The sequence below is a fragment of the Amblyomma maculatum genome, chromosome 3 (genome assembly GCF_055883805.1).
Source record: "Amblyomma maculatum isolate TAMU_Amacu chromosome 3, ASM5588380v1, whole genome shotgun sequence".
NCBI lineage: Eukaryota > Metazoa > Arthropoda > Arachnida > Ixodida > Ixodidae > Amblyomma > Amblyomma maculatum.
Window position 1 is genome coordinate 85,394,366 of NC_139346.1, and position 15,746 is coordinate 85,410,111.

The 15,746-nt window shown below is 45.4% G+C and overlaps 1 protein-coding gene across 7 annotated transcripts in view; it reads right to left on the bottom strand.

The window, feature by feature from the left end:
• LOC146195167 (uncharacterized) overlaps window positions 1–15,746 on the bottom strand; it is a 68,766-nt gene that overhangs the window by 8,824 nt on the left and 44,196 nt on the right. For 4 of the 7 annotated variants that reach the window (XR_014705970.1, XR_014705969.1, XR_014705968.1 and 1 more), the window contains 3 exons: window positions 2,448–4,686; window positions 2,281–2,388; window positions 2,124–2,195 (listed from right to left, as the gene is read on the bottom strand). The exons of 2 other annotated variants lie outside the window; for them this stretch is intronic. Coding sequence is in view for 1 of the 5 variants with exons in the window: in XM_084597709.1 (XP_084453835.1) it covers window positions 2,124–2,195; window positions 2,281–2,388; window positions 2,448–2,514 (247 nt within the window). In the remaining 4 variants the exon portion in view is untranslated. Of the gene's footprint in view, window positions 1–2,123; window positions 2,196–2,280; window positions 2,427–2,447; window positions 4,687–15,746 lie in introns of those variants that run through there. One more of the 7 variants, XR_014705972.1, reaches the window with a different exon arrangement.

The window sequence follows — 15,746 nt, forward strand, 5'->3', positions numbered from 1 at the left end:
CAGTGGAAGGATACGAAAAACGTCCACGTACTTTCCAACTTTCATCACCCGAATGACACTGCGGACGTTGTTCGAAAGCTCGCCAATGGCTCGTCCGTGTCTGTCCAATGCCCAAAGGCTATCTCAGACTACAACACCTGGATGGGTGGAGTCGACAAGTTTGACCAGAGGAGAAATGCGTATCCGGCAGACAGAAGATCTAAGAAGTCCTGGTACCAAATTTTCTACTTTCTGCTGGGTGCAGCAGTAGTGAATGCTTTCCTCCAAATGAAACAAGACAATCAAATGAGCTACCTGTGGTTCCGGCTGGTCCTCGGTCGCCAGCTGATAAACGGCCAAACCTTCAAAGGCTCTAACAATCGCCCTTATAAAGCCAACAAAGAAGGTACCAAAAACGGACAAAAAATGGTAGGAGTTGAGGACGAAGTCCGATTTCTGGGAGGTGGACACCACCCTCAGAAGGTCGCGAAAAGGAGGCGATGTCGCTGGTGCTCGAGTACCAAGAAAGAAGCTCGCACCAGTCTTTTGTGCTCTGCATGCAATGTGCCGCTTTGCGCAACATGTTTTGGGCCTTTTCATGCTGGTCGGAAGTAAACTGAATGCCCTTGAGAGGCAATGGGACAAATACGTCCCACTTCCTGAAATTCCACTGAGTGTCAGTGGGACACATATGCCCCACTTTTATTTAATAAACTACTTGTTTATATGGCATGAAATTTCGTGCAAACTATTTCTGTTGGCTTCGTTTAGTCAAATAACACAACACTTTTCTTAGTTTCTGAAAAAAATATACCGTGCCTTACAAAGGGTTAAATGAGTACGTCACTAACACATGTAAAAATGACAAAGTGAAATTCACTTTACAGATTTCATTCCAAAAAGTAGGAAAGACAATCTGTGGTAGAAAAGACAATGGCTGCAAACACCAACTTTCCATCTTGTCTGTGTAGATCAGCAATGAGACTGGTGATTTGGTTTCCAGTCATGACTTAGATATAATACTGCCACATTCTATGCTCAAATCATTTGCAGAACACCGACAGAGAAATAAGGCGTTGCAGCAATATATAGCCTGTACATTGACTTCAGATTTACTTCAGCAGAGCAATAAATGCTCCTCTAGTCTGCTGTACACAAAATAGTGTAATTCAGCGCAAGTTCGATGCCTTGCACTGCAGCAAGGATTCTCAAACTGCATTTTGGGGAACTCTAGGGGTTCTTGGAACAGTTCCTAGAATCCCCAAGCACCTATGTTCATGCATGTCTTCATCCCCTTTAGCCAGTTATTTTGGGACTAATGCTGTAGCTGCTTACAGCTATCTCAATATACAGTCAGTCATAACAGAATTTAAGTACTTGTTCGGGTGCTGCGCAGCTTGCGTACCCCTTTTACATATGTCGGCCAGCACCTTTTCAAGCCTCAGCCGCAGCGGTCGAATTTCGATGGAGGCAAAATTTTACAGGCCAGTGTACAGTGCGATGTCAGTGCACGTTAAAGAACCTCAGGTGATCGAAATTTCCTGAGCCCTTCACTACGGCGTCTCTCATAGCCTGAGTCGATTCGGGAGGTTAAGCCCCCATAAAAGAAATATTTTCAAGACAGGCTCCGTGACCAAAGCTGGCCAGAACACAAATGAAATATGTTAGAAGCCGACTGCATTTTAGCGAAATAATTTGATGTTCAAATGAGAAGGCTAAAGAGTTTGAGCACCCCTGCATTACAGTAGATCATGCACAACATACAAAACATTAAAAACACTACCATCGCTGAAAGAAATGAAATGGGTAAGTTTCACAATGCGTGCACTGGTGGAAGAGGCACCGCGTTTATCAGAAAACTCGCTGAACTAATAACACATGCACGGTACAAATCACTGATGATATTTATGTCACAGAACACATCAGGTTATGCAACTCCTAACATGTAGACTTCCCATGGCTAGCTGCAAAAGCTTGCAAAAAACTGGCTTCGTGGGAAAAAAATTTGGTCCGTTTATTAATATACCGGTTGCCACAGCACCCGTGGACCTCAGAATGAGTGGGCACGATAGGGGTCCGTTAAATGCGAAAAATAGATTTTCATAGTGGAATGGCGAAAGCGAGAATTTTGAACCATCACTAACCTGTTTCCGTGCGAGGCGAAGCCGGTGTACCGAAGGTCAGCTGGGTGGGCTCCTGGGAAACTATGTCGCTCTCTGCGTACAAAACGCTTTGATGAAAATACGAACACACAAAATCGAAGCCTCAGAAAAAAGATGGCACAGTTAAAGCGTCTCTTACGTTGATCGTATTGGGGCACGTCAACTACGTAGCCGATCTCCAACTCGTTCAGAAGGAGCACAGGGCTGGCAGAGGTAGTTTGGGAGCTCGTCTTCTTGCGTTTTGCGACTGGAAGAGATTTGGCAGTAATGATAATATGCAATAACCGCCTGAATATATATACTTACCGGTATTAAAGGAAGGAGATTGTTGACTGATGACTTTATGAGGGAAAATTGTCGGCAACCGGTCCATATAGCCACGGCGTCCACTTGCATTGAAGTGAGCTCCGCAGATCCGGTGGTGCTTAGAAGGTTGCCACAAAGAGAAGCGACGATCACTTCCCTGGCAGTTGATTCTTCTCACCCACTCCTTTTTTTCTTTTTCATTTGCAGGGAACGCGGGAAATGAAACGTTCGTCTTTCAGCGTGTTGTTGTCGCAGCCAGGCACACAACAAGTCTGACCGCCGCCTCGGCACTTCGACGACATCGCGCGCAGTAGTAGCAGCGGTCACTAAGTAACCCACAGGCACGTAACACTTCATATAGCGCACCTGCAACCGCCCACCGCCAAAAAATACATGAAATCTCAAAGCAATCGAAGCACGTGCACACACACACACCACAGCTATGCGAACACAGGAGGCAGGAAAGACGGGCGGTCGGTCGGCGCTCGCTCACTTTTTCCCATAATGCGTCGCGCGCCCGCTAGGTTTTATCGCGGAGCTGCGATTTCCGAAATGGTCCATTCAATGTAGTCCACTCTTGATGAACCGCTGCCTACCTTTAATATGCAGAATAAAATTTACTCTGCCCGATTCCATCATAATTTATTTATTTATGTATTCAGATACCCTAAAGGCCGGCCCTCCGGGGAGGGTATATAAAGGTGGAGGGGGCAAGTTTGTTCAAAAAACACTGTTCAAAATCAAATGAGCAGAAAAGAGAGAAACAAAGAATACAAACACCAGTTTGTTAATTTGCCATAATTAAGCAGATTTTAGCCTATCACCCTTACTGCACATTTTGCAACGAAATGCGCTTTTAATGGACACCACACTTCAAATTAAACTGATCCACCCTTGAGGTAACATAATTCAACGTAACGCTCTTTACACCACACACATCATTATTGTTTAATGAATCAGTGTGACCACACCACTCTTTCGTTAACGTCACATTTATTTTAGGGTCCCGTTTTGTCATTGCCGGGCAGCGTTGACGTTCATTGGTCATGCCACATATAACAGTTCCATCTTAAAATGGAAATTTCGTGAAAGACTTACAACAATCACTAATGAGAGAAAAAATGCCTGAAAAGAATCACGCTCTGCGTATAGCTTGCGGACAGGAGCTAAGCGGAATGTCCACCTTTCTTTGCTTCTTTTTTCATAGAGAGCGTGCAGAAACCATCATTGCCCAATGAAGTATTTTCACTCACAGCCGACGCTAACAGTAAGCGGCCGCCACATCTTATCTAGTGCCCGTGATAGCGTTGCCGCTCGCACCACGTGCGTTGAACAGCGTAACGGTGTTTAGGCGCACTGCAATGGTACAAGCACCTCAGCGCAACCGACACGAATGAATAAGCCGAACGCCGCGCTTATTGTTGCATGGCCAGCAAAACTGCGCCTTCCTTGCCTAAGAGCAAGGGACCGTTTCACTAGTGCGTACTATAATACTACTAGAAACGTGCATTTGGCGCCGAGCAATGGGGCAAGGCTTTTAGCGATGAATAGCTTAGAGTGCGCAGACAGTCACAGGAAGTCTGGCACTTTTTGTAATGCGGCTCTAAGCCTAACAGCAGAGGTACAGTCGGGATTGTGTATAAATCAGTAAGCTGTTGGACGATTAGCACTAGGCACCACCCATGGCAAACCAACCAACGAGGCGGTACAGGGAAATTATAGGCTGGACATCATTTGAAGCACAAGAAGACAAGAGTAACATATTTTATGAAGAATACCAGAGGAAAATAGACTGTTACAGGTGGGCAGCTACAGAATTTCAATAACTCTAAAAAGTGTTGGATCAAAATGTAGGAAACAAACTAGGAAACTAACCACTAAGTATTCAGGGCACAAGGTAGGCGGAATAAAGAACGTTAAAAAATCCGGTAAAAGAATAAGGTAAAATTGGATAAATTGTATGGAAAAGAACAGAGGGTATGCAATATATTGAAACCGGGAAATGCCGATCAAGAAGGAAACTTTCTTTGCTAGGTCTGGGTGCCTTAGAACATGCAGCAAAAAAAATAATTAGCAAGATGGCACATGCAGTGTGCAGTAAATCCAAAGAAACTTAGCCAAATGTCTTATATGGTCAAATGTGGTGGTATCCATTGGGATGTTGATGCAGGCGCAGTCAGCTTCTCTCCAGCCTATACTGATGGCCCAGGGTCGTCGGTGAATGAATCTGCAGTGCAAGCTAGAAAAAAGTGATTGGAAGATTGGTGGATGAAAGTAGTAAGATGACGTAAGGTTAGAAGGGTAAAAATAAAATTAAAGTAAAACAAAGCAACTTGAGCATGATGGCAACTGCCACAGCTATATTCCATCCATCCATGCTGCCGCTTCACTCTCGGCATAGGGAAAGCGCGCAAGGCATCAGCTTCTGTCCGTTTTGTGCAAGACTTATCATAGCTATTGGAATTGCTAGAGGAGGCCACTGAGCTCTCCCCACAACCTGGCCATAAAGGGTGCAGCACTCACATTTATTGGGAGCACCGTAGTGAAGGTGACTGTGCAGAACTACTATTTCCAGAGGAGGAATAGGCAGCTGGCAACAGCAGCTGTACTGCTGCTTCAGCGGCCGGTCCACAGCTGCAAGACTTGCGGCAAGTCATCACAGCCGCCAGTACATGAGACGGTAGTCCCACACAACAGGATACAGTAGGGGGCCACAGTGGGAGAATGAGCAGGGTTCTTACGCCTGTCACAGTCGCAACAGCATGTACTGCAAATGCAGCATGTCCTCCAGTTAAATCGCAAGAACATTGAGCTTGACGCAGCCACACTGAAAGCATGATTAAGGGCTACTGTGACTGAACAGGCTACAGTATAAAATCTGCAGCAGATTCGACAGCCAAGGTGGCAGAAGCTTTCTTGGCAGACCAGTTTGCCGATGTAGCTGTTGCTGGCAAGGATGTGCTACGATGCCAGAAAGAGGTGTTGTGCTCACAGAAAAAGAAGCTGGACCTCGAGGCTCACAGCTTAGAGCTAGAGGAAAAGTGTTGGCTTTTGGAGCTAGAGTTGATGCAAATTGAGAAAAAGCGTAGACTTTTGGAGCTCCAAAAGCTAGAGCATGACACCAACACAGAAGCCAGTGGCGTGTAAATAATGTAAATACTATAGTGCATTAGTTTTCTGTAAATAGGTTCAACCTTATTTATTTCTGTGCCCACCTTTTTGACAGCAAGCAGCTGCACATTATTATAAAATAATGAAATATTATTGTTGAATTTTGAACTATGGCTCAGAGGCCGGGATTCGAGTCCGCATCCTTGAGCAAAGTAGTCGAGTGCCCTAACCACTGCGCCACCCCATGGATTTTATTTCACTGCTGTGAGCGGTGTTTGGCTAGTTTACTTTATGGGGTTTAACTGAGTCTGAGGCCAAGATCCGATCCTGCATCCTTGGGCACAATAGTCAAGTGCCCTAACCAGTTCGCCAACCCAGCGGTGTTATGTATATCTATTTGTACAATATTGTGTTGAATAGTGATTATATTTCACTGCTGTGTATGGTGAATTGTGATTAGGGGTTTATTGTTCCAAAGCAACTCAGTCTATGTGAGATACCTTAGTGGAGTAAGAGTAACTGCCACTATTGTTATTATCCTAGCTACATGCCCTGCATGAAAATATCATTTCCAATACCTCTCCAATATGAATGCAGCCTTATGCTAATTACAGCCAGCTAGTCCCTGCAAATTGTCACAGAACATGCCAATTCAAATCACTCTATTCATTAACAAGTATAGGTAACTGCAATACTGATGGTTTGATTTTGTGGGGTTTAACGTCCCAAAGCGACTCGGGCTATGAGAGACGCCGTAGTGGAGGACTCCGGAAATTTCGACCACCTGGGGTTCTTTAACGTGCACTGACATCGCACAGCACACGGGCGCCTTGCTTTTCGCCATCGAAAAGCGGCCGCCGAGGCCGGGATTCGATCCCGCATCCTTGGTAACAGTAGTCGAGCGCCGTAACCACTGCGCTACCCCGGCGGGGGCTTCCATTGCAAGAATTTGGTCCTTATTTGATTTTCACTACAATGAAATTAAAGCATGCTAGCGTCAGCTATAGGTTAAGAAAAAAGCAGCAAACAGCCTTTTGAGCCAATGGCCTTACTCCAAATGCGTGACATTGCGAAACACACAGGAAAAAAAAAAAGTGTTCTTCCGTGCTCGCGGTCTCGCAGACATTTACTAAAATGGCCACCTGTGGATGTCGCATCCGTCCCCTTCAGTGCCACCAGATAGATGTGTACATACTCCAACGTTAGTGCTAAAGTGTGTATGTCCAATTCAAAAGGCACAAAATCACCTCACTGAAGCGGTCCTTCTGTGTACGACTTCCATTCTCCTATTATGGGTTTTACTGTATGTAGCTTATTTCACTCTTCATTATTCCATTTATTATACCGCTTATTAGGCCTAATTATGATGCCTGCCACCCTCTCATTAATACTATAAAATTCATCTATATTGCCCGCTATACACTTATTGACAAGGAAACCTACTTCTAGTTCTCGCCTCTCCAGTGAACCTCGATAACACAGAACGTGCCCGTCCTTCAGTACAGTATATGCCTTTCGGCCTCCTAACTTCACTAAGCCTATGACATCCCATTTCATACCCTCTAGTTCCTCTAACAGCACTGCTAAACTAGCTTCACTAGCTAGAGTTCTAGCGTTAAGTGTTGCCAGGGTCAGTTTCCAATGGCGGCCTGTCCAGCGGAGCCAGGTATTCTTAGCACCCCCTTCTGCGTCACAGGTCTGACCGCCGCCGTGGTCAGTTGTTCCGCAGCCGCTGGTGACTGAGGGCCGGGGTTTTATGGAACTAGTCATGACAGGTTGCGGTCAATTTATGAAGAGGGCGTAGCTACGGCTCTTCACGACGTAGCTGCTGTCATCCCAAGTCTCGCTTTGGCTGTCGGAGCGTTGCTTTTGCAACAGAATATTTGCTTTCCTAAACTGGCCAAGGGCATTTACTATAAAATTGTATTGTATTGTATTGTATCACACATTTCCATGTTTAATGCGTGATGCTTGAAAGGACAAATGTTCACTACATAAGATCACAAAGCAGACAGTTCCCCAAACAACAGGTTTGCATAGTGCAGATGTAGTCCATTTATATGAAATACATCATGGTGGAGTGGAAATTTTCATTGTTCCACATATGCATTCATTTTGACTGTAGCAACTTGTGTTGTGCTCGTCACCGACGCTATAGTGGCAGAGTGGCAGTGGAGAGCTCACTCGCCTTGCTTTGTTTTTCAGGACAATAGGAGAGCTTAAACGCCGCTTTCATTGTATCCATGCTGAGAGCGCATGGCACCGGACCGTGTGTGCACCAACATTGTTGCATGCTGTGAGCTCCACGTGGCCCAACAATACTCGTGCAGCATAGACGACCACACAGAACTGCTAGATGAAGTGCCTCGACATGAGTATCCTCAACCGGGGTGATGAATTTGCGATGCGCAATGCCCTGGTGCACCATGTTTTCTCCCGCTGTAAGTACTATTTGCACTAACTATACAGCATGCCTGTATTAGGCAAGCCACCGGTAGAAAAACTTTTAACACCCTGGCACTGTGCAAATAGTGCATGTCTACAATTATTCGGATGAGCAATGTCGGCGTACAGCAGCTTGGTTAAATAAGCGATGCCAGCCCGACTGAAGCGGAATCGTCCCTGCAGCTCCTGCTGGCTGTAAATGTCCAAGGGATTGTTTCTATCCCTGAAAACATGCTCATGTTGCAGGTAAAGATCCACAAGGAGCAGCAGGCGATATTGACACTCCGCAGCCATTCTTCGGTGGACGAGAAAACGTGAACGGAAGCCAGAAAGCACACTGAGCACACCACGCCGAACACAAGCATACACTCAGTGACCATCTCTATAGTTCCATGGCCCCCCAAAACACAGTGATGGCTTTAGATGTTTCAGTTATTTTAAGACCACCAAGGAGCGGCATGCGCATCCTTGGCTGAGCAAACGTCGCATGAGAAGTATGCTAGTTACAAAAGAAGCATATGTAGCAGCTGAGCTAGCCAAGTCGCTACTTCTATGACGTTGCCACGTCGTGGTGAAACCTTGTGGCAAAACGCTGTCACAGCGCAGCTCGTTTCTAGCTTTTGGCCAGGTATTCTAGTCTGTCTTGGTTGACTAGATTTCCCTATGGTACCTATGGCTTCAGTCGCTTGCACGAACCGTTTAGTGCTTGTTTAAGACTGCAGTCAAGTCTGCAGTTGACATATTAAAACAGCACGCAGGCAGTCTTTAACAAGATTCAACATGGCTGCAGAGTGATTGCTACGGCCGAATGCATATGCTGGACATCTTGGAGTGTGGAAAATGTGCAATCAAGATTTGTTTCCCCTTTGTGTTGATGTAGAGGTGAAACGTGACCTCTTGAAACTATTTTCTAGGAAATTGTGTCGGCTGTGCTCTTCGGACAGCCATGCAAGTCGCGCTAGCTGCGTCAACTTGAGATGAGCTTGATCATGGGAGCGGCCACAAACTGATTGTCTTCCTCAGTGTTGGTGGTGTTGTGTTGTTCAAATGCCACTTGTTCTGCCATCTCGAGCAGCAACTGGCAAGTAGCCTGTCGCTGATTGATTGAAATTAGGCTCACCCACTGCTTTTGGTGTCAGGGCTGTGTGCTCATTGTGTGGTGCAGGGACATTCACATTGTCACCAAAGTGAGACCTGCTGCTAATTGTTTTGACTGCTCCTGTGTGCTTGGTGTCAGCCTTATCAGCTTTGCGTAGCGCCAAAATGTTCAGTGTCAACACATGTGAAGCCGCAGCTGCTAACGTTGAATTTTTCACGTATCACAGGTACCATATCTGTGGCACCAAAATGAATGGTGTAGTCCTGAAGGGCCGTCACAAGAACGTAGATGTTTGCGAAGTGTTTATGCAATTAAAAAAGCATAATGCATTCATTCATTTATAGCAAAGTATCTGCAAACTCTAATGAATAATTGCAATTGCACTGTTTGTAGCACTTTTATTAACCTGCAGAGTTCACATGCTCATATTCCTGTATCCATAGTGAGCAATGTGTTTTGAGTACAGATACTACTTGTTGCTATAAGCAGATCATGTGTTTGCCAGGAATGTGAAAGAGATATTTCCAACTCCCTTGAATACCGTCCACTGAACGCCATTTTCTTAAGCTGCACGACCACGATAAAAACGTGTTGTAGCAAAGTGCAGCTGTGAGCTATGGCTTGTCCTTCTTTATGTATTGTCGTAGTGTTGGCAAAAAAGGGTAGCAAAATGAAGGGCATGTAATGGAACACACGATTCATAAGATTGTACAATAGTATATCAAAGCAATTGCCCTCAGCCAGCCTGAGCCCTGTACAGAAGGCCCAAAAAAGTCATTTTTACTTGCCATTTCCTCAAGCTGCTTCAAATGGCATCACATTTCAAATGACAAACCTACATACAATCCTTCAATATTTAACCCTTTAAGACTCACAATTTTGTAAGTGGTGCAGTTTTTTTTTAGATTATTGATGATCCGATCCACAATGACATCCACACGGCAGAGCAGACGACAGCGCGGTCCGGGAGGGATATTCACGACCCCAAGTCTCGGCAATCTCCCTGCAGCACACTACTTTTGAGAGTACTCGTCAAAATAGAGGCCGAACGGAATCGACGGCTAGCTGCGTTTGCTCTAGCAATAGCTATTGACGACGAAGAAGACTTGCGTCCTCGGAAACGACAATGCTGGCAGAAAGACTGGGTATACCAACAGAATCTCGGTGTTCAGAACAAGCTGTACAAAGAGCTGCTGTTCTCAGATCCAGGAAAGTACCGGCAACTTCTCCGCGTCGCCCCGCAGTAGTTTATGCAGCTGTTGTCGCACGTCGGACAAAGGATTCCGCGACAGAAGACTGATGCGCTCGCCGATTTTACCAACGACAAGACTGCAAGTCGCTACCTTGCGCCTAGTAAGTAATGTTTACTCTGAATTATTATTCCATGGCTGTGCCACTATGTCTGCAAAGCTTCGCATTCTCTGGTGCACACGCAAAACACACACAGAAAGCTTCATGCCAATAATATTTGCAACGCTAAAAGCCAACTTGTCGTGTCCATGCAGTTACACTAGTTACACCTGCAGCTAGCTACAAGTACCAGCAGAATGGAAAGTTGGGATAGTTGAAGGCTGAGTTGGCGTGAACGGAGTAAGCATAAAAGGAGGCAACAATCTTCTAGACTCTGTAAAAATCTTCAGAGCGGTCTTTTCGAAGTATCCGACTTCGAACGAGACCACTGAATATTGTTTCAGTACATACTCGCACACAGTCATTGTTAACCTCGATGCAATCTTTACAATGCGCTAGCTTGAAGCTGCGCTTCTTGCTAACGCCACTCAGTCGGCTCCCGGTGAAGATGGAATCACTCCGCTCTTCGCGATATTTCCGATAACGCAAAAGAGCATTTTTTCAACCTCTATAACACCGCCTGGGAAGAAGGCTCCCTGCCATCGTCCTGGACTTCCTCACTTATTTCTCTCATTCTTAAACTTAATAAGCCTCCAGCCTTTTCAATTCTCCGGCCCATTTCTCTGACCTGTGTCGGCAAGACGGAAAGAATGGCGCTCACTAGGCTTAAAGGTTTTGAACTCGCTCCCTCATACCCTCATTGGTTTTCGTTCTCACGTATCTCACAGGACCTTTTCCTCATACTTCAGCATACTTTCTTCACCTGTGGTAGCTCTCAGCTTCCCGCCCTGGTCACAGTCGATGTCCGCAAGGCATTCGATTGTGTCTCCCATGACCATATTCTTACCTGGATTTCCAGCACAGACTGCGGCTTCTGCATGTATAACTACATTCGAGCTTTTATTTCTAATCACGAGGCCCGTTTCTGAGCATTGAACTTCACTTCTACACCCCACCATCTCACCCGCAGTACCCCTCGCAGGGTGCCGTTCTTTCACCCACCCTTTTTAATATCGCCATGGCTCCTCTCCCGGTTCAGTTATTGTCTATTGCCGATCTTGTGGGGACCATGCCAGCCACCTTTAAAGGAAGCCCTTTTCCCGCGGCTACCGATGCGCTGCCGCTTAACCCCTTCCCTCTCCCCGTTCATTCCGGGATAAACGGTCCCGCGTGGGGGCTATAAAGAGGCAGACGCCGTTGCCTCGCTCTCTTTTCGCTTCTGGCTGCTCGCTACCTGCCCTCCCAGACGACGACCCCGCTGATCTCTCGCACCGCCATGGACTTCCTGGAGTGAGATAAAGATGTTTCTTACACTGCCTGCTGTGTGTGTTTGCCTTGCGCACCCCTCGGACAGAGGAATCGCCCACAATCTATAGCACTTTTTTTACACCGACGACATCACACTCTGGTGCTTGTGCGGATCTCCTGGCCACGTTCAAGACACCATTCAGCAGGGATTGGATATCACTTATCGCTTTCTTGACCATGCAGGCCTGTCTCCCATGCCCGAGAAGTCACAAATCCTACTTTTGACTCACTCTGCTTATCAATGAACTCACAACTCACTGTCCCTTACCTTGGGCAACTACCCAATCCCCAAAGTTTCTCAATGTCGCATTCTTGGCATACCTCTGCATGCCACCAAAAATGTCCGGGATCTCCATGTGGCTGTTGCTACCTGTCAGTCTGTCACACATTTACTTCACTGAGTTGTGAGGCATTTCTCTGGCCTGAGGGAAGCTCAAGCCTGTCAACTGACTCACACACAGGCTCTTAACAAATTCCTTTACTTTAACCATATCTTTCAATCACCCAGGGCCACCTTGACGCACAACAGCTCTTCAAGGCTTTTTCATCCTCTTCGCAGTCTACCTTCACCGCAAATGACAAATAGCTTGCCTCTGCGGTACAGTTCATGGACGCCGGCTTTTCCACCAGGCTAACATTTCCCCCATCCAGACCCATCTGCCAACTCCTTCCCCTCCAGAGGCTACTTCCTCTTCCAGCCACTGCCGCCGGTTCTGCATGCTGGCTGCAGACATGCTGCTGTCTCATCAAAGTCTGCCCTTCAATACCCATGGAGCCGCTTACACGGATAGCTCTTATGTGGCTCCCCGCAGGTCCGGAAGCCAGGTCCTCTTTCATATTGTATAATATAAATATATATATATATATATATATATATATATATATATATATATATATATATATATATATATATATATATATATATATATATATATATAATTTTGCATTACCTAATCTAGGACCACAATTACATGATTCACATTACTGCTTGCAACCCTATAAGCCTATGGGCAGTCATGTCACAGCACAAAGACAGTGGCCCACTTAATGATTTCACTGTTCAGTTTCCAGAACCCTGCTTTGATCCTGGCTGTGGTGCCTGTGTTAAGATGATGGATGAACACAAAGCTGGCTGTTCACTGGGCAACCTCAGTGCATGTTAGAAAAAAGCTGGAATAAACTTGTGGACATCCCTACTCTAGCCTTGACACACTAAATCCTATAAACAAAAACAATCATGTTCTCAAAGCGTATGGTGCAGAGTATGGGTACTCGAATGAGAACATGGGTCGGTTCGTTAATTTTCAGGTCCGTTAGGTGTGACTGGCTGACCCATCATCAGGTGTCCGCCATATGAAGATAGATATAAAAGAAAAATGATAGTGATAATTAGAGGTTATAATAGAGATTGGTACATGTTAAATGACTTGTAATGACTCATATGTCTAACTTTTAACAACTGATTAGAAATGACTAAAAATGTCAAGTCAATAGCAATGTTTATCCAATCTTCTCAAAAACGATCTATTTCTACTAAAATGGGGAAAAAATTGTAGCACATCTGTGCTGCACATTTTAGATATGAGGGAAAAAATAAAATACTGCAAAACAGCCACTAGTTAAAAGTTGGTCAGTGCGTCTCTTCCTGCCTTTTCCTCACATGAACATAAAACTTTTCTTGCCATTTGTGCGTTATTTGTAACATGTTTGTTACAGCAATTCATGCCAATCGCAACCACAATCCGCTGTGAACACAAACATAAAACAGAATATTGACTGACTGCTCGTTCACAGTACGGAGACAGTAAAATAGAGGTAGGTAGAGAGCACAGCATTCCTTTAAAACCACCGAAGAACTTCGAGGGCCACAGACACCTCGTACACAGGCGTGAGATACGTGATCACACGCACTACTTGTTACACGGCACGGATATCAATTCACGTGCGCACATAGACATAGAATGACAAGCACATATGCGTTGAATTGGATTATGCACACCCCAGCACGTACGTTTGGACGCAGATGTTCTTCGGCCATACCGCTGACACACTTAGTTCACAAGAACAATTTTATCAAAAATTCTATTTTTTTTTTGCACTAAATGCTCACTGATTCACGATGGGCTTGGCTGGCTTCCTGCGCTGCGAAAGGGGGCCCAAAAACAATGGCGCGTATTTTACACAGCACAAGACTGACGGAATGCTTACATCTTACAGCGGGGAAAGGGCCAGCGCATCCCTGTATTTCCCTAATTTCTATAATTTGGACTAAGATGGCACTAGAGCAGTATTCGTGCAAGCGACTTATTCAAGTCAACACTGAAGCCAGTCTTGACTTCAGCCTTAAGCGGCCTATCCTTTAGGCTCCAGTCAGTGCCTCCTTGAATTATCCGTGCCTGCAGCGTTGGGGGTTTTGCCTCCCACCATACCCTCTCCCACTCCCTTTCCCAATAGCCAGCGAAGCCAACGTACCGGAGCAGCCGCTTGAAGGCAACTTCCGTGCATTTTAACGGTTTTGAAGATGCTTCAAACCAAGAGAAAATAAAAAATGGCTACGCAAAAACGCGCCTGTAAATGTTTCGCGCGCACGTAACACATGTGGCGTAATTGCTAGCGCCACCATACAGTCCTGCAGTGAAACAGATCACCAATTTTAGTACTATGGAGACGGGCGCAAATGCTACAGGCACTGCTCCAGTTAAGCGGGCCCAGGTAAGTACCCAAGCAAATACCCTGCACATGTAGGCAACAAATGCTTTGCCTGTTTCAGCAATTCGTCTTGGGCTAGAAGCCTGCGCATCGTCATGTGTGAAGTGTGCAGCACTCTGCAGCTTTGTGAGAAGTGAGGCCTGCTCGCGAGCTCTGCACGCCTGCAACTATGGCTGTGCTACCACGATATTAAGACAACACTCCCTACAGATAACTGAACAATATTTTAGCACTAAATGAAAACCTACCACGATATTAAGACAACACTCCCTACAGATAACTGAACAATATTTTAGCACTAAATGAAAACAAGAGGAAATTGAGTTTTTGACATAATTTTGTTACCATCGAGTGCTTCCACAAGCGGTCAATGTGGATGGAAATTTACCACATGGAGGTTCGCGAAATAAAAGCTCTACTGTCCGTTAAAGCAAACTGATAAAGAGTACCGAATCGAGACTGGACAAGCATACTCTATCTACAGCAAAAATATCAGCTGACTGACTAGAGGGGTGACACAATTTTTCCCCGCGAATCTGCATCCTCAAACTTGTCCAAGTGATGATAGGTGGCCTCTGTCCTGCAAACGACCTGAAAAAATGCCAATTGAACATGCACGTCTACATCATTATCAATGAATGACCACTGCTGTGTAAAGGCTTCTCTGATATTCAACTGTCCTGTGCAATCTGTGCTTGCCTTCTCACAAACTTCTCTCATCTGCCCATTGGACTTTTTTAAATAAGTGAATGCTTTATTTTGCTTTGCAAGTAACGCAAGCGCCCCAGTCGACCTGCTTCAAGCAAGAAGCTTGAAGTGCTTCGTGCCATTACACATTCTGGCATACATGACAATAGTTGTGAAAGCAGCGAGACAAGTTGTTTTATGCAAAGATAATAAGTGCATAAACGTAAATGGAAGCAGCCCTGGCCTATGCTCAAGCTTGGCAATAATGCAACAAAATACAGAAGTTACACAACTATAATTACAAATTGCAGAATGATAGATCCAATCAACTTTTACCCTCATGCTGAGAGTGGAGAGGTAAAATAAAATTTGCCGAGGTATACCAGCTGTATCTACCCAGACCACTGAATTGTGATGAAACCTTATTTCTCCTCAGGTCCTCCAGCAATGTTGTGGGTGCCATTAATGCAGGCAACTTGTGTGCACAAGTCATTGAAAGCAACTCAGTTGAAATCCTGTTGGGTTGAGAAGACTGCCAGACTTCGCTGCACAACAAGTGCTACTGAGAATGGTGTCAGAACGACCAAGTT